At 46.8% G+C, this 18,628-nt stretch overlaps 1 protein-coding gene across 4 annotated transcripts in view; it reads right to left on the bottom strand.

Annotated features, from left to right (window-relative positions):
- MLPH (melanophilin) overlaps positions 1-18,628 on the bottom strand; it is an 87,559-nt gene that overhangs the window by 18,406 nt on the left and 50,525 nt on the right. For all 4 annotated transcript variants that reach the window (XM_074968152.1, XM_074968149.1, XM_074968150.1 and 1 more), the window contains 2 exons: positions 11,903-11,986; positions 9,131-9,319 (listed from right to left, as the gene is read on the bottom strand). In XM_074968152.1, coding sequence (XP_074824253.1) covers positions 9,131-9,319; positions 11,903-11,986 — 273 coding nt within the window. The remainder of the gene's footprint in view (positions 1-9,130; positions 9,320-11,902; positions 11,987-18,628) is intronic.

Genomic DNA, 18,628 nt, shown 5'->3' on the forward strand with positions numbered 1-18,628 from the left:
ACGAGCCCCCCAGTGGTTTTAGAAAGCACCTAAAGTTCATGACCGGATTCTCTCTTTGTGGGGAGGAATTCAAAGACGGAAGCTGATGTGAAGGGTCCCACTGTCACTGGGATGTAGCATTTCATTCGGAAACCAGCAGCACCGCGGTATTTCTGAGAAAGTTTTGCCTTTTGTAGCTGTATTTTTATGACTAAACCCTCTGAAGAATGATTGATACACAGTATAAAAACTATTCCCAAACTCAAAAGCAAAATCCACCAACCCAGACCTCATTTTGCCCACTAAAACTTACAAAACTATCTACCAAGGTCAAAAGAAATGACTTGGAAGTTTAAAAGTTCTACTCCCTTTCCAATACACGATAACAATACTATACAGCATTACTTACTACAAAACACTGCGTGGGAGATGCTACGCAATAGTGAAAATACAAACTTACCAGCTCTACCCACACTTGCATAAACCTACACTACCATATTAGCAACAGACCGATCACTCCATTCCTATTCATAGAGACATTCTCCCACTCCACGGACACACCGCACTAGGAGAAATTGTATAGCACTTGAACACAACATACTCCATGAGCCCTCTTCAAGCTTTACGACTCATTGATCCAAACCCCAGTGTAGTTAATGGAAAGACTCAAGTTGACTCCAAAAGGCTTTGGATCAGGCCCTTACAAGTATAATGTCAACAATATCCACCAACAGCACTCTTCCATCCCAGAACGGGGCAGGGGGCAAAGTTAAGTTTGGATGGTTGGTAAGGGGTGAATGAATGACATTTTAATCCAAACTTTCCCACTACCACAGGATTGATCGAGTGACTAATATTTCAACTGATATGGTGTAAAATGGCCACAGGATAGGAGACTTTGCCAACAGATCAAAGCTGGGCTCCTCTCCTGAGGACTTGGGCACACCCAGAGGAAGAGTGTGTGTGCGTGTGTGTGTGTGTGTGTGAGTGAGAGAGAGAGAGAGAGAGAGAGTTACACCTGGGTGGGATATGAAGTAGTAGATGGTTGAGGGCCATGACAGGGAGACTTCTCCCCATCTAAAACTGTGGGCCAGATCCTCAGTTGCAGCTGAGAAGTGCTTGGGGCAGCTTTGGGGTGGTGGAGCAAAGATGGCTTACGGGCTGTTCTGACAGGTGGGGATTGCCAGGGTCAATGTGCTCTTTCCCCCGGCACTGGATGGAGGGGGAGTGTAGGAGCAGCTATGGTGGTTCCATCCCAGCCCAGGAACCTGCTACACTGGGTCATCCTCCTACGGTTAGCTCAGGAAGCCACACAGCACTGCTGACACCCAGAGGAGCTAACGCTGCACATGCTTTAAGACCTTTTAAACATGTCACTGTCTAGTTATAACATATTAAAGTGGAGAACATACTCTGCCTTTCCCTTACCTCTATGCCCTTTCTCAATGGCCCCGGTCTCCTGTACAATCACCACTCACTCCTCATCAACCTGCCATTCTCCTGAAGGAACCCCTCCTCCCACCCCTCCCAGAGCTCCCCTCCTCCCAGTGTGAGAATGGGCAACTTAGTAAAACATTCACAAGGGGCTACAATATTGGTTGGAGACAGTGGGCCAGTGTGACAGAATGTACCCGTGTCCACACCCTACACATTAGTGTATCAATCTTTGTACAAAGTACGCCTTGTGAGATATCATTTGAAAACTCATAATTTGCTGGTCAATATTGTCCTGATAAAATACATGCAACAACACTGTATGTGACGTTAGAAGATTCCAGTGTATGGTATTCTTAACACATCTTCCAAACTGAGGCTGGCAATCAGATCTGTCTCAAACAAAGGAATATGTTCTCGGCTTCATTTGCATTTAAGCAGTAAACAGAGTCATCAAGCAGGAAGGGAAACAAAAGACGCTCCAACAGGTGAGGAAAAAGCAGCAGGGAACATCCTTCCCTACAGACTCTGTCTCCTGAATCTCATCGGGAAATGTTTTCCAAGAGGGGGACTGACACTTTGAAAAGGAGGGAAAAACACCCCCCAGGCACCCTCTCGTCTCTCTCCGTCGATTCACTGCACCAGAAGGGACAAAGGAATCAGCATGGAACTGGAGAAGGGGTCCTGACCTAAGACGTTTGGTCAGTAAGACTGCTGAAGGCATGTTGTGAGAAAACCTTGCTTTGAATTTAACATAGTTTGTTAAGTTAGGCACCAGTTGTGTTTAACCTTTATTTTTTGTGTAACCATTTCTGACTGTTATGTCTCATGACTTGTACTCACTTAACAGATCTGTCTTTGTAGTTAATAAACTTTTTCTTATTGTTTTATCAAATCCAGTGTGTTTGAACGGAAGTGTCTGGAAAACTCCATTGGGGGGGGGTATTATTTCTATTAAAGCAATAATGGACTTTATATGAATTTGTATTGCCCAGGAGAGGGCTGGGCAGTATAGGACATACTGTTCTGGGGGGAAATCTAAGACTTGGAGTGTGCCGGGGTCACCCTGCAGAATAACCCAGAGCCAGAGTGTGACTGGCTGGCCGTAGCGCAAACACAGACATAGCTGGGAAACTATGTTAACTTGGGAGTGGCTGGGTCATTAAACTTATTGAATCTATTTCCCTAAGTTAGGTATCCTCACACCTTCTTGTCAACTGTCTAAATGGGCCATCTTGATTATCACTACAAAAGTTGTTTTCTCCTGCTGATAATAGCTCATCTTAACTAATTAGCCTCTCAGTTTGTATGGCAACTTCCAACTTATCTGTATGTATATCTATATCTATCTATCTATCTTACTACATGTTCCATTCTATGCATCCGATGAAGTGGGCTGTAGCCCAAGAAAGCTTGTGCTCTAATAAATTGGTTAGTCTCTAAGGTGCCACAAGTACTCCTGTTCTTTCTTCTTATAGCTGGGAGTGACTTGCATGCTGGAGGCTGTTCGTGAGCAGTCCAGACAGAGGTTACAGCAGCAAAGCGGTGTAAAGGGCACCCCAGGTTAGAGGGCAGGCATGACAAAGCTACTCATTAGCCTGGATTGTATCCTGGGGATGTCACAGAAAGATCTAGTTGTACCAGGGAGGAATGGAAAGTGTCAGGGGGAGGGGGTGTTGGCTGTAGTCTATCAGAAACACCTTGCTTGGAGACGACTAAGAGTTGAGAGCTCATCACACTGAACTCAATCAACACTCCCTGTAGCCTATAGTAGTGGTCCTCTGCCTTTCTCATACCAGGCTAGATGGGTGCACCCGCCCTCCCTCTCATATTGTGCAATGCCTGGGTACAGCCAGGAGGTGGGCAGGGGAGCGATTCCCCTGACAGCTGATTCTCAAGGTCCCTGGGTCACGACTCTCAGTTTAAAATCTTTGTTTTAATTCTTACGCCTCCAGAGCAAGGGGCTGTAGCCTCCCTGGGCATTTTGCTGTGCCCCGCACACTCAGCGTGAGCCTTGCCTATGAACAACAGGGAGCCTTACGATTTCTTCAGGTTTTTGACAGGCTTTGCCCACCTCCTTCCTGTCTTTCCGCCCTCCAGGGAGGAGAGAAGCATCCTCACCCTGGCCCTCTCATTCAAGGACTCTTGCCTGGCTCTCAGCACTGTGGCTGTGATGTCACACAAAACCGGACCTGACGACCTCTGTGAACGTCCCAAACAGCCAGGGAAAAAAATAACGTACGCGCACACACAACAGCCTAAATGGGGGGGGGGGGGTGGCAGAGGATGAGGAGCTGTAATTAAAGGGCTCCCGTTGTTCCTTGAGGGCTCTCAGCTGGAGATGGAAGTGGCTCTTATGGAGCGCTTTGATCTCGGATCCGACTTCGTGGAGTACAGCTGCGACAAAGGAACCGTCTCAGAATGCCGGTGACGCGCTCCCATTAGCCGGCAGCCTGCACATAACTACAGACTGCAGGAGAACGCTGCAAGAGGGCGGCTCGTGCCCTTGCAGGGTATTTGTACAGCACCTAGCACAAAGGGACTTCAACCTGAGCTGGGATTTCTAGGCGCTGCATACAGCCAATAGTAATGCTATTTGTTTGCTGGCTGTGGTACACAATATTACCGCAATCCCCCCGACCATTGCAGTTGCCATTAAGCTCAGTTATACACATGCAACCAAGCAGAATTCGGTTCAGGGCTTTGGTGGCTGTTGAACCAAAGGGAAGCTGTTGAACCAGCTTTTCAATCACAGCCACAGCCCTTCCCGCTCTGTTTTCCCTTCCTCACGCCACTGCCTCATTTTGGAAATGCAGCTGCAGCCGCTGGGAGCTGCTCATGCCCAGCCACCGAGTCTACAAACACTTTCCCGAGAGGTCAACGGTGGTAAAAGCAGCAGCTGAGTTAGGGGCATTAAACGGGGAAGTCCTCATCCACTCAGGTGCCAGTGGGGCCCTGGTGCTAACATAGCTCTGGGAGCAAGGGAAACAGGAAACAGCAGGTGCAGTGCCTCGAAGGCTGGCAAACACAGGTGTGGGTCGTGGGTGGCACTTCATTCCAAATAGCTTAATTGGCACTGCCAGCTGTCCGGCACTGGTTTGGAAAGCGCGGGCTTGGATTAACTGCTGGGCCTTGTGTATTTGTGGGCAGGCCTGTATCTAAACCAGACAACAGCAAAGAGGAAGGATGGGCATTTGGATAAGGCAGTGGGCTGGGACCCAGGAGATCTGGGTTCAATGGCGAACTCTGCCAGAGACTCCCTGGGTGAAGTGTTTAGGGTGGGATTTGAAGGGAGCAGAGTTAGGCCAATCTGAAGTGCTTTTGAAAATCCGGCTCATCACTCTCTCTGCTTCAGTTTTCCCATCTGTAAAATGGGGGTAATCCTGCCTTGCTGGCTGATCTATTCAGACTGTACATTCTTTGGGGCTGGGATTTTCTCTCACTATGTGCAAGTCCAGCACCTAGCACAATGGGGCCCTGATCTCAGGCAGGGCCTCTGGGCGCCACTGGAATACAAATAATTCATAACAGAGATGGCTGTGGCGCAGCTCTAGAGGCAAGTCCCAATGCTTTGACTCTCTTCCTTGTGTTGCCTAAGAAGAAAAGTCTTCATTACTTGCATAACCCATGAAATTCGTGCAAACGTGCAGCGGCTGCAGTCCCTTCCCAGCCACCCCAGGGAGCTGACACTTGCATCAGGCTGTTTACTTATCTTGCCTCTACTTTCCATTTGAGACATCTGCTTCTCAACAGGCAGCCCAGGGAAGCGGGTGGCTGTTATTTCCGGGATGGATTCCCGGGGCTGAATGCTCCCTTCCCCTCCTCTAGCCCAGCTGCGTTCCTTGATGCTACACACCACTGATTTATCAGGCCACAGCTGCTCTTGGTGGGCAGCCCTGACAAGCTGTAGAAAATGTTCCTTTTTCTGCCTCTTTCCCTGCGTGGTCCTGGCTGTGTCCTAGGGTAGTGCTGATCTTACTAACTGGTCAGTTCTAATGCTGCACAGAGAGAATGCTTAGTGTCTAATTGCAACACATGGCTTCATGATACAATGGGTCTGATCCTGGATATCAATACTGCCCAGATTCTGTGGGGATAGGAAAAGGCATATTATTTCCACAAAACCTAGGAGCAACCCTTCTGAGGAGTATCGTCAGAGCTGTAGGATAAAGTTTGTACTGTGTCTACCTGTTTCTGGATCAAGCTTGTCAGCCCTGTATTTTGATACACTTAAAAACAGTAAAAAGAAAGATACCATCCTACTCCCTACTGATAACTTCCTAGATACCATGGTGATAGACACAATATGAACACCATGGGCAGAGACAGACAAGTGTGTTTACAGGGTCGCAGCCTAGACAAGCATGTTTCCTAGCATAGCATTTAGCAAGGAGGTGGCTAACTCTGTCCATTTGGTATTTTGTGGTGTACCTGTGGGTGGAAACAGAAATCTGTCTTTTCCAAGTTGCTGTTCACAGAAAAAGGAGTCTGTTTTTATGACATTTCCTTCCTTTTATAAGGCTTTTCCTGAGCAGACGTGGAGTTGAATAAAAAACCCAAATCCAATCTTTGGGGGTATTCGAAATGCAAACCTTGATCAGAATTTTGCAAGTGGCCGCATTGTCTTTAGCATGGATTGAATCAAAACCGTGACTAGACCCATCTAGATTTTGGGGTGTTTGGGATGCGCCTGTGTTTGCCAATTCATGACTGGTGTTTGGTCTTATGAGATCGTAGCCAGCTGACATAAAGTTAGAGCAGACCCAAAGTTGCTCTTATTTATGCAAATAGACCCAGGCCAGTGCAGATGCACCATGAGAATCTGGGAGGAGCAACCTGATCCCTGAAGAGAGAATCTGGGACTCTGTTAAGTAGTTTTCTGGCAAAGAGCCGTTCTGCGAGGGTACAGCATCTTGCTGGGGAATTGTGAAGAGAACAGCAAGCTGCACCCCAAGGACTGTATGTGAAATGCCGACTGTCCCTACAATTTAACTTCAGCCCTGGGCTGGGAGAGAGATCTTCTCCCAGCACGCACACACACAAACTCAACCCAGGTGCCCTGTACGGCCGCTCGCCACTGCTCTGAGTCATTCACATCTCTGCAGCCAAGCATCTTCTTTCCGGATTCAGACGAACAAAGAGAAAAAGGCCTCCTGGACAAATAAAAGACTCTCTAATCATGCAGATGAAAGCTGCTTTGCACAAGCAGTTACGTGCAACATGGCCCAGCCTCACTCCTTTGATAGCGAAGCTGCTCATTAAAAGGAGACGTGTCAAAGTGCACAACAACAACAACACAGAGACCCGGACAAAGGAGCCATTAAAACCCAAAGGAATGCTGACCTCTCTGCTTTGTTCTAATGGAACACCTCAGAAGGAAAGAACAACTTGTGCGAGGCCTGCAGAATACACGAGGCACAAGCTCTTTCTTCCTTTAATTAATATTTGACTCACTTCCCATCCTTTATGGGTTGTCATCAACGCCTCATCACCAAAGCTGTCAATACAGACCGACTGAGTCATATAATTTAGGGATAAAAAAAGACCTGTGAGCTCATTTCTTTGAGGAGGGACGGAGAGGAGAGGTTCTAGTGTGTTAACAGCTTAGACTGCCTCTGTCTGCCAGGGCTTTTCAGCTTAATAAGGACACCAAGTGAATGACCCTCCTCCTGCAGAGCAGGCCTGGAGACCTCTGTCTCCGGTGGGTTAAGTCAGTGAGCGTCTCTGCACTGCCCTGGCTCCGGTGCTGAATGGAACAGCTACTTTCTAGGTGTGAAAAAGCGATTCCAGTCCATGAAAGTTCAATACACCGCAAAGGACAAGGAAGGGTTTATTGCAAAACCAGTCGGAGGCTTTTCATCACTGATGTACCCCTGGACCACATACACTGCCGGGCCAACACGGGGGTCTGAGCCCAGCGCAGGGTGGGCTGGACGCTGGTACTTCCCTATGGGGGCTAATAGCTAGAATATGCTAGGCAGGCCTCCCTGAGGACTGGAGGATCTACTCAGCAGCAGGTCCTCAGGCCCTGCCCAGCCACCAGCCCTTCACCTGCTCTTCAGGAAGCAGATATGGAGCAGGGCTGTCACACACAGGATCCCCGCATCCAGCCCGATTGCCAAGCGGAACCTCTGCTTTAGGAGGGTCTGCGCCACCATGGAGGGGCCTGGATTTGCTCCCAGTAACACTGAGTGTCCCCACTGAGACCGCACCATCCATGCCCGGGGCTCCTGTTCTTTCACTGGCAGCACAGGACACAACACAGCAAGAGATGCCAAACGTCTGGGTCGCCCTGCCCGCATTTGCAGTCCGATGGCAAAATCTGCTTGGGACTCAGGGAAGGGCTGCTACAGGAGGAGGGGATGGGAGCAGTGGGTCTATGTCCTGGAGGCTGCTCAGGAGACATCTACACTTCAAAAAAACGTCCCACAGCAGTGAGTCTCAGAGCCCGGGTCAACTGATTTGGACATGCACTATGGGGCTAACCAGAGCAGCGAACACATTCCTTTGCAAGCTGGAGTCTGGGCTCCGAGACCCTCTCCCATCGCCAGTTTTCAGCGCCCGGGCTCCAGCCCGAGCGGGATGCCTACACTCCTCTTTTTAGCCCCACAGCACAAGACCGAGTCAGTTGACTCAGGCTCTGAGACTCGCTGCCGTGGGGTTTTTTTTTTTGGGCTGTGCAGTTGTACTCTGAGCCCAGTGGGTTAGCACAGGCCCAGCTGACAGGCACTCCTGAGTTCTAGCCCCATCTCCGCCACTTCCCTGACTTAGCACTGTGCACTTACAGAGCGCCTGACAGCTATTATTGAGCCAGACCTCATAACAGACCCCGCTCCCCAGCCCTTGCAGCAACATCACCTCACTGATGCCCAGCCCCCCTTGACAGGGCAGAGCAGGAGCTCATACTGCTGGGATTATCTTACACAGGGAAGCCCCTCTGGGTTTGCATGAGTGGCTGCTCCTGGGGAGAGCAGCTCCCTGCTTCCCAATTCACTATCCCTGATGCTGCAGAACATCATGGGGAGAGGCATCCAATGAACTGAGGTTCCCCACTGCACACACATACAAAACAGTGAGCAAATCTTCCATATTTTCACCCATCTTCTGCATCAAAGGCAGGGGGCAGGATTTCACCATTATACTTCACCACATTCCCCCCCAAGCCCCACCTTCCAAAGAAGTGGGGAGGGCTTTGTACCCTCTCCACTAGCACTTTAGCAAAGCGTTTGCTGTTCTCAGAAGCCCAGATGAATGTCTCTGTTGAGTAGAAAGTATGCACCCTCATTGGTGGCCGATTAGATTTAGGGATGGGAAAAACGCAGGTAGTTTCCCGGCTTCAGTTATGATGTGGGTTGGTTTATGAACCACCCTAAGTCATGGGTTCTCAACTTGGGGCTCATGGACGGGCTGGGGCCACCTTGCACTTCCCTTATTGCTAAATGGGAGAGGGAAGCCGGATGTGTGTGTGTCCCAGTATGGTACAGATTGAGAACAACAGCTCTAGTCCCCAATGTAAGCATCCAGCCAGGGGGAAAAGGCAAAGATCTTAGGTGCCAACACTGAGTGTCCGAGATGGGGTGTAGGAAAAGTCAATAGGTACTTGACTGTGGTGCAGTTATAAGACGTTAAGAGCAGAGGGAAGCGTAGGAACATAAATGGAAACATGGAGAATGGCGTGAGAATGGTACTGAGGTTTAGAGGGTAGGATGCATGCTACCTTCTGAGCATCACTGGGCGGGTCACTGCTGGAGGAGCTCATTTCTGGTTTTGGTTCATTCTTCTTCTTTTCCTCCTCTTCCTCAGAAGAAACTCCTTTGTCACTGATGTTGCTGGCTAACTCTTCCAGCTTCCTCTTCAATTCCTCCTCTTCCACATCAGGATCGGTATGGGACTCAGGGGCCGGAGACTAGAGGTAGAAAAGCAAGCAATTCTCATTCTGTTGGTGTTCATGCAATTTGAATGTTGTTGGTATTTTAAGGCTTCCTGTGACATGCCTCTGCTAGCAAAAGGATAAAAGAGAGGGTTTATTCGGTCATTTATTTGGTCAAATGTAATACAATACTCTTGGGTGGCTTGTCGGCACCAGAATTCAAACCCAGGACCTCTGGATCTAAAGCAATAAGCCTCTACCTGAGATGGCTGTGCAGAGTCATAAATATCGATGAGATCCAACCACTAGCGTGGGAGAGAGAGCCACACTGCGTGATGATGGGTTACGTAATCACCACTTAGCATCTACTACTCATCTTCTCAAACAACCAGACCCTGGAGTCTTCCAGCCCACAGACCTCCATGAGATTCCATGTGTGGTATGACTCCATGTCAGATTTTATATGCAATATGGATGACTTAGGGGCCAACTATCTTCATGCAGTTTAAGGCCATCCCTCACATAACAAATACAAGCCGGAGCACACAAGTGGCAGGTTGTATCCCACAATAAGTTAGCTCCATCTGTGAATCCAGGCTAAGAAGCACACAGTGCTATCAGATCCTGAGCTAGATAGGCACCAGCCTAGTAACTTAGAGCAGCCTGTCCTAAAGAACGGACCTCCAAATAAATAGGGCTGGTTGAAAATTTTCCATCAAAACTTTTGACAGAAAATTGAGTTTTTGACTAAACAACATTTTCTTTGCAAAAAAGTCTCTGCTTCCTGCAGAAGATTTTGATTTTTTTTTGTAAAAAAAGCCAAACCAATATTTTGGCTGAAACCCAAATGCTGAAATACAATGCTGTCACTAGATGCAGCATGGCTATAGGCTCCCATGATGCACAGCTTCCCATCTACAAGAGGGAAGAGTGTGGTGCATCATGGGAGATGTAGTCTGGCTGGGGAGCCTGGCCTATTGAGGAGAATAGGAGCATGAGGAACACAAACTACAACTCCTGTGAGGCACTCTGGCAGCATTCCCAACCAAATCAAAATATTTTAGTTTTTGACCAAAATATTTTGGTATTCAAATTTGTGCTGAAAAAAATCAAAAATTTCCACCAAGGAAAAACAAAAATCAAAAGGCCAACCCAGCAGAGCTAGCTGAAAAATGGTAAGTAAATTTCTTTGATCTAGAGAGGCACCACATTTAAATCTTAGATTCTAACACCCCCAAATTTTGATGACGTTTGGATCTGGAGCAAACACCAAACTTTTCACTTTGAACCCATCTTTAATTTTAACCAGGGAGAAATTACCCCCCCCATTCAAGCCAGACCTGCATGAATCTTCATAATTGCTTTTGTCCCTTCTACTGAGCTATCAAATGTCATATAAATTAACTGCATGATCGCACGTAAAGGAAGCAAAGTGCCTAAATATCCTAAAATTGGAAACTCAAATTAGCACTAAGTGACCTACCGATGCACCAGCTGATTCAATGTCACAACAGAATTTAAAATTAAATTGATCTTCTTCCTTGATGGCCATCGAAACAAGGGCAATCACATGGAAAAGACAAATGTCCTTCTCAATTAGAATCTGCTACTCACAACACACCGATTATTACATTTAATGTAGCTATGGATTCCTGTGTCGTAACCCCAGCAACATACAGGAACATTGCTTAGACCAGTATAAATAAAACAGACAGTCTTGTTTGTGCACAGAAAGGACCGAAGTGGAGCTAATTTGAGGACCTGTCGGAACACCAGTGACATGTTTGATAACCCTTCATTTTCCATTACATTCAGTTTTCTGATGAGACTCACAACCTGAAAAACGACAAGGGTCTAAAAGGTTAAAATAAATGGTTAAAAAGAAGAATCATCTGCCATTTGAAAATCATATAAGCCTTCATGGAGCTCGAGGACCTTTCTATCAATGGAAAGATGCACACTCACCAGCCAATGCTGTATCCTCCTGGGCAGAAAGTTCTGTTCCTCTTTCAGGAAGCTCCAGAGAGACTAAAGCTTGTGGTAGGTGCTGGTGTACGTTTGGGGAGGGACAGAACAAAGCACCTTGGGGAGTTGGGTTATATGTTAGTCTGTCTGTTGGTGCAATCAGCATCCCAGTATTTAAACAAACGACTTCATCCCTGTCCTTTTAGCCACCACTTCTGTGGCGTGCAGGGCACCCTGACTTACTGGGTGTGTCTACACTGCAATCGGGAGATGTGACAGAAGTACAGCAGTTAGCTTTAATCAAGCTAGAATGGGAGCATGGCATGGTGGCGCAGCTGCCTCCCTACAAGCCTGCCTGGAACCCTGCCTACGTACCCGGGCGGTAAGCAGTGTAAGGCCTCCTGACTGCAGTGCAGACATACTCACTGATGCAGCTGGCGGCACTATCCACCTCCTACATATACCTTCTGTCTCCAGAAGCACCTCTCCTCCCCAAGTGCTGTGTTGTACAGCAGATTTCTTGTCTACTGCCTGTGTAAGTGGGAGCCACGTCTCCTGACGATGCAACGCAAGCTGCTTCAAAGGAGTTTGGGGAGACTGCGAAAGGAAATACTTTCGCCGGTTGTGCATAGCCCCCCAACTTGGCACTGTTACCTCTTCTGAGTGCACCAGGATTCTTTCCTCCAGACGGTTCAGCATGCGTTCAATAGCTGACATGCGTTTGTTGAGTTCAAATATCTATGGGAGAGGAGAGAGAAAGGGATACAGTATAGAACAGACCCCACCACCAGGGCGAGAATACAGTCCAGGGCAGATCTAATCAACAGAATGGAGAATGTGGTATAGAACAGAGCCCACCACCAGTGCCCCTGGCTAAGCGTGAAATACAAAACAGATCACTAATAGAAAGACAATGGGTGTGGTTTTCAAAAGGGCCTAAGGGAATCCCGAGTAGAGATTTGGCCAAATTTTTCAGCCAAAACTTTTTTTGGGGAAGAAAAATGCAGATTCGGGTTGACTGAAACATTTCACAAATTCATGTCAATTTCATCATATCCTTTCAGTCAAATAGAAAATTTTTTTTTAGCAAACCCTGAAACGCTTTGTTTTGACATGCTTGGTTTGATTTTTTAGTTTGAAATGACTTCCTTTTTCAAATTTCCATTTTATCTAAATGATTTAAACTGTTAAAAAAAACAACACCCCACTTCAAATCAAACCCCAACTTTTCATTGTAGGTTGAACTCAACGTTTTGTTCAATCTGAAATTAATTTTTCTTTCAACTTCTCATTTTGATCAACATTTTTAAAAAAAGTTGTTTTGGGGTTGGCCTAAAACCATTGTCTCCCCCTCAGTTTCCAGAAAATTGCCAGTGAACCAAAACACCAGTTATTTGCATAGCTCTATCTACTCAAGCATACAAGTCAAGGGACTTGGTGTAGAATGACGTAGGAAAAATTATATGCCTTTCAGATGCCCTTGGATTTGTTCTACCTGAATTTTCATGGCAGACTTAGACTGGAAATGCCAATATCAGAGAGAGAGAGGATAGGGAGGGAGGGCAGCTTGCCTGATGCAGGGTTTGCCTGTTGGTCAGTCAGGACATTGGATGCTCCATTGTGTTGCTGGTGTTTTCTGAACCCTTTTCCCTGAGCCCTGTAGCAGCAGAGGTGTTGCCCCACCAACTGGATTTCCTGCTGCACAGTGCATTTTTTTAGCTGGCCTTCTGTTTTTATGATGTGGACACCAGCCTGTCATTGACTGAGAGCATCAAACCATTATTATTGCCCCTTGAGCAGTGAATGGTCTCACTGAAATCATTTTATGTTCATTAACAGAAAAGAAAGAAAATCATTTTATGTTCAGTAACAGACTGGGTCTGATTCAAGTCTGGGCCAGGTTCCATGTCCCATTGATAAATCTTTCAGCCAGCTAGCACCCCATCAGCCTCTCTCTAATACACCAATGGAAATGCTTGAAAGAAGGTAACTATTCACCATGACACTTTTTGAATGGAAAACCGTGCACAGAAGTGTTCCCTTTGAAATTTTCTGATTTTTCCATTAAATGAAAATGTTCATTTTTGGTTTTCAAACCCCAAACGTTTTTCAGTTTTATTTATTTATTTTTGGCTGCTCTGTCCGGTGAAGAAAAGGGGGCGGGGGTGGGGGGGAGTGGAGAAAAGAGGACAGAAAACTCAAAAATTGAAAATCAAAGACAAATACTTTTTTGATGTTCAAAGGCCAAAACGAAAATGTTCATTTAATAAAAATAAATAAATAAATAAAAATTGGAACATTTCAAAGGAAACCAATGCTTTCGATAAATAATTACATTTCCTTCTAAAAGCCTTTTTTTTAGGTAGGAAAAAAAAAGATGAAAACTTGTTCTAAATGGAAATGACAATCTTCTCCACGTCATAACCTGTTCTCATCAGATGCATCCCATTAAAAGATGAATGGCCAGTACATGAAACAAGAGAAATGTGTGTGTGTTTTTAACACTTCCTTCTTTCTTTTCATGCCACTTTTGTATTTGTTAATAGATGATTAATTAGATCCTCACAAGAACTTGGAGTGGCTGTGTCTGTTTAAAAGAATAACGTAAGCTCAGTAGATGAATGTAAAAAAATGGGTACTTCAGAGCAGACTATTGTAATTATCATCCTTAACAGAAAGCACCTTTAGTAGCATTAAATCCACAGAGAGGCAGTAATCCAATAATTTCTAAAGTGAAGTCTCAGTAAACCCTGTTGGATCTGATGTGACCAGCGCTTACATCACACCACGGCCAATAAGCAGGCTGAGCCTTGCAGGAGTGTCACTAATAAATTAATCCATTAAAAGAGGTGGATATAAGAGACGTATTTGATAGGTAATAGGTAAAAGATAGCTTAAGGTTTAAAGCTGAAATGCAAGAAACCTACAGGCTAAAATATTTAACTTAGCCAAATTAGGCCTTAGGAGAAATTTGCTATATTATAAAGATAAGTTAGCATAAGTAAATTAATAATAAACCTGCTAAGCTTGTATCAATGTTTGTGATATGCTGATGTTTTGAAAATAACTGCTGAGTTTGGATAATAATGTCTATGAGAGCTCAGTAGACACCACAAGATGACCCTTAGTAGTTGGGATGAAATGTTAAAAACATCCCTAAGGTAACTTGCCTGTGACTATTGTGATAAAGTGACATCAAGGGGAACGAACAAGCTAGCCTTTTGGAAAAGGGGCACCCCAAAAGTACGGGGGTGGGGAAGTTCAAATAAGGAAACGTGGTTAAAACCCTCATAAATACATGCGACCGTCAATGGGCGTCAGTGTAACACATTTTAAAAGCTGTATCCTGGCTTGCCTGCCTGCCTTGGGAAATACCAGGATGGTGACCACTGGTGATACAGATGATGGTGGTGGTGAGAATGATGCTGAGGATGATGACTAAATCTCATTTTTTCTGCAAAGGATGGTGTGTGTCGGGAAAATGCTAGATATTCTGTATTGTACTCGCTCTCCTTTACCAGACTCCAGCATGTGTATTGTTGTTTTCTTGTTTAAGAAAGGCAATTATTAAAGAAAGAGTACCAGTTAATCTCCGTTACGCGTCATTGGTTCCCCATCCATTGATAACCTCTGTACTGTAGTTGACCTGGGGGCTGAACTCTCACAGGTTAAAGTAGGTGTAAGCCCTCACCTTGGGGTGGGTAATTAAAGTAACTCATTACTCTACATAAGGCTACAGCTTGACCATCCGCTTCGAGAAGGGAATCCAGAAGAGAGGGCAAAGCCACACGCCCTTGTTTTAACGGTCCAAGTGGGAGTGTTGCCTTGATGAGGCAATACATTGGGTTAGAAAGGTCAGATCACAAAGAACTCCTATATAAATCGATAATGCTATTGAAAGGGCTCCTTGGGGATACCAGAGGCTGTTTGTCCAAGCTCTAAAAGTTTTAGTACAAGCTAGCCACAACGTGAAGTGAGACTGGGTCAGCCTCTAGGTCTGCGCTGATGCACTCTCCCCCTGAGAACCAAACCCTCCCAAGGGCCCAGATTGTGCCCTCAGTTACAGCCACCCCATCCCACGTAGGACACTGAGGTTACAGGAGTATAACTGAGAGCACAATTCAGCCCCAAGCGCTATCGTGGGTCTACTGAGCTATTTCAGCAGTAATATGGTTACCCAGAGCCATGCTGTAAAACTGCAAAGACTCAGTCAGGCAAGTTCAAGATACAATCAGATTAGTCCTTAGGCTTTGCCCAATTTATTAGAACCTAGTATATGCAACACCAGTTAGACTCAGGCTGGCGCGTCCTCCATAAATCTCCATTAGGAGCTATAATGTTGCTGTATTGGCTGCATGATGAGGGCTGGCAGACAACCTCTCAGCACTAAAGTTTTTTTAAAAACCACAAACAAACAGTAGAGGACAGCTCCTCAGTTGGTGACTTCAACGGAGCTAGGACAATTTACACCAGCTGAGGATCTGCTGCCAAAACCTCAATTATCCTATGAAGATTCAGGAGACATCTGAAACCTTCCAGAATTTGGGGGTTTGGTTAATTCAGGGACCCCTACGTTTCTTGTTTGCTTTGCTTTTGGTTGGCATTTGCACATGGTATCACCTCTCTTCCCTGTATTGGGAACAGGTGACAAGGGTATTCTACATACAAGTATCCCAGAAGACCGGTTCATCCATTATGCATTCTGTTCACTTCGGGCCTGATTCAATACCCACTGACTTCCTGGGGGTTTGGACCATCCCTAAGTTGTGCGAACATTCGAAAGATATGAAGAAAGACATTTGAGGAGAAAACCAGGAGCACTTAACTCCATTGAAACACATGGGACTAGGAGAATTTTTGGAGGGAAACGGTGGGGAAGTGGTAAATATTTTGTTATAAAAATAAATTACAATAGCGGTTTCAATTCTTCCTGAAGCCAGTGGGAGTTTTAGCACCATTTTCAATGCGGGAAGGACTGCGCCCTAAACAGAGACCAACTATGTTTATCCTTGATTCCAGTGTTGCCAACTCTCATAATCTTTTCACAGGTCTCATGATTGCTAATGTTTTTCCTTAAAGCCCCAGCTCCTGGATTCAGGTGATTATGTGAGAATCTCTATTTTAATTAAAAAAAAAAAGTTTCTAGTCCTCAGGGATGCAGAAAAAGCCTGAAAAAAAGAGTTCCTGCCCTCAAAGACTCGAAAAACCAGAGGACTAGTAGGAATCCTCCACCCCAACTTTTATTAAGAATCTCATGATTTTTAAGCCATTGTCATGATTTTGGGGTCCTGACTTATGATTACAATAAGGCACAGTTTTGTTTTGGTTAATTTTACCAGTGAGGGTGATTGACCCCTGGAACGAACTACCCAAAGAAAATTGTGGACTCTCTATCTCTTGAAGATCTCAGATTAAGACTGGATGCTGTTCTAGAAGCAATGCTTTAATCAGACACAAGTTATTAGGCTCAATATGGGGTAACTAACGGATTAAATTCTTGGGCCTGTGCTATAAAGGACGTGAGATGGTTCCTTCTGGCCTTACACTCAATGAATCTATGATTTTTTGAACACTTGGGGTTGGCAATACTTTATGATGGTGTTTCATAGAATCATAGGACTGGAAGGGACCTCGAGAGGTCATCTAGTCCAGTCCCCTGCACTTGTGGTAGAACTAAGTAGGATCAACTTTGTAGGATCAACCTAATTATCTGCAAAGGAGTCATCACTGCTGTGGGCTTAGGGTTGCCAGGTGTCCGGTTTTTGACCGGAAAGCCCGGTCAAAAAGGGAATCTGGCAGAGTCCGGTCAGATGTACTGACTGGACACTAAAAGGCTGGTTACGGCAGGCAGGGGGGGAAGTGGCAGCCTGTTGCCTGGCCCTGAAGTGGCGGCTCCCGCGGCAGCACGCGCGCAGCAGCTCAGGCCGCAGTTCCCCGGGAGGGAAGGAACTCGAGCTGCCCTGGCAGCCGGCGCTTCCCCTGGCCGAGCTCTCAGGCGGCTCCAGGGCGGGGAGGGTGCGAGTGGGCGAGGAAGGGGGCTGCTGGGCAGGGCAGGCAGGGCTGTCCCTAGCTATTCTGGGGCCCTACGCAGCCCCCCCATGGGGTGCGTGTCTGGGGCCCCAGGCCTCCGCGGGGGGTGGGGCTGGCTTGGGGGGCAGGACTGGCTTGGGGGGCAGGGGGGAACCACCCCCCTGCACTCACCATCGGCGAGGCTGGGGCCGGTCCTGCTGCACTTCTCAGGGGAGTGGAGGCGGGGCTGGGGCGGAGCAGGAGTGGGGGTCATGGGGAAGAGGCGGGGCAGGGGCTGGAGCAGCATGCCCCAAATTTCCTGGTGCCTTACGCAGCTGCGTACTTTGCGTATGGGTAAGGACGGCCCTGAGGGCAGGCAGTGCAAAGGGGGGCAGGTGGGGGGCTACATCCTAGCTCCCCAGCAGGGCTGCCTGGCTGCACCTGCGTGGCCACAGTGCTCTTCTGACTTGCACTCCCAGCCCGCCCGGGAGCTGGGGTTTGCAAGTCCCTTGGGGCTGCTCACGCTGGAGTTGAGAGGGAGAGCAGCAAGCGACAGGGGGAGAGGAGTGAGCGGGAGGGGCGGGGCCTTGGGGGAAGAGGTGGGGCTGGAGGCAGGGCCTCAGAGGCAAGAGGTGAGGCAGGGGCATCCAGTTTTCGGACATTAGAAAGTTGGCCACTCTATGTTATCATCAGAGCAGTTAGACTAGGGCATTATGGATAAACGTTAGGACAATGTTGCAAGACTTAGCTGTGCACCTGTTATTGATGGGCATGACATTGCTAGATCTCCTGACTGCTATAGGCAGACGAGTTTGACTCCTCTGGCTTAAAGGCTGCTCTGGAGAGCTTTATCAGTGGTGATCCCAGGTGAGCTTTGTGATACCATCTTACCGCTTTTTCAGGCCAGCCCATTTGTTCTCCAGTATAAAAAGTGGTTGTTTCCCATTTTCCCTCAGAGGCTTTTTGGCCTGAAAATAATATTTGGTTGAACAATTCTTCCTCTAAAAAACAGAAAGGTGTATTCAAGCAGGTAATTTTTTCCCTAAGAGTAGAGCTGGTTGAAAAACAGGATGTAATTTGAAAATGGTTGCTGAAATTATTAGATCTTTTTTCCCATTGAAATTTGTAGTCATTTTTATGAAGACATGTGCCAAAATTGCAAGTTTTGTCAAAGATTCTTGGCCAGCTGTACCTAAAAACTGATGCTGTGTGTTGGACCCCAGGATCTGCTTTGTTACGGGGACGCAGTGTGGCCTAGTAAATAAATCACGTGGCTGGAACTCAGGACACCTGGGTGCTATTCCCAGTTTTGCCACTGGCCTGCTGAGTGACCCTTTGGGCAAGTCCCTTTGTGCCTCAGTTTCCCATATA

Source organism: Natator depressus, chromosome 11 (genome assembly GCF_965152275.1).
Source record: "Natator depressus isolate rNatDep1 chromosome 11, rNatDep2.hap1, whole genome shotgun sequence".
Lineage (NCBI taxonomy): Eukaryota > Metazoa > Chordata > Testudines > Cheloniidae > Natator > Natator depressus.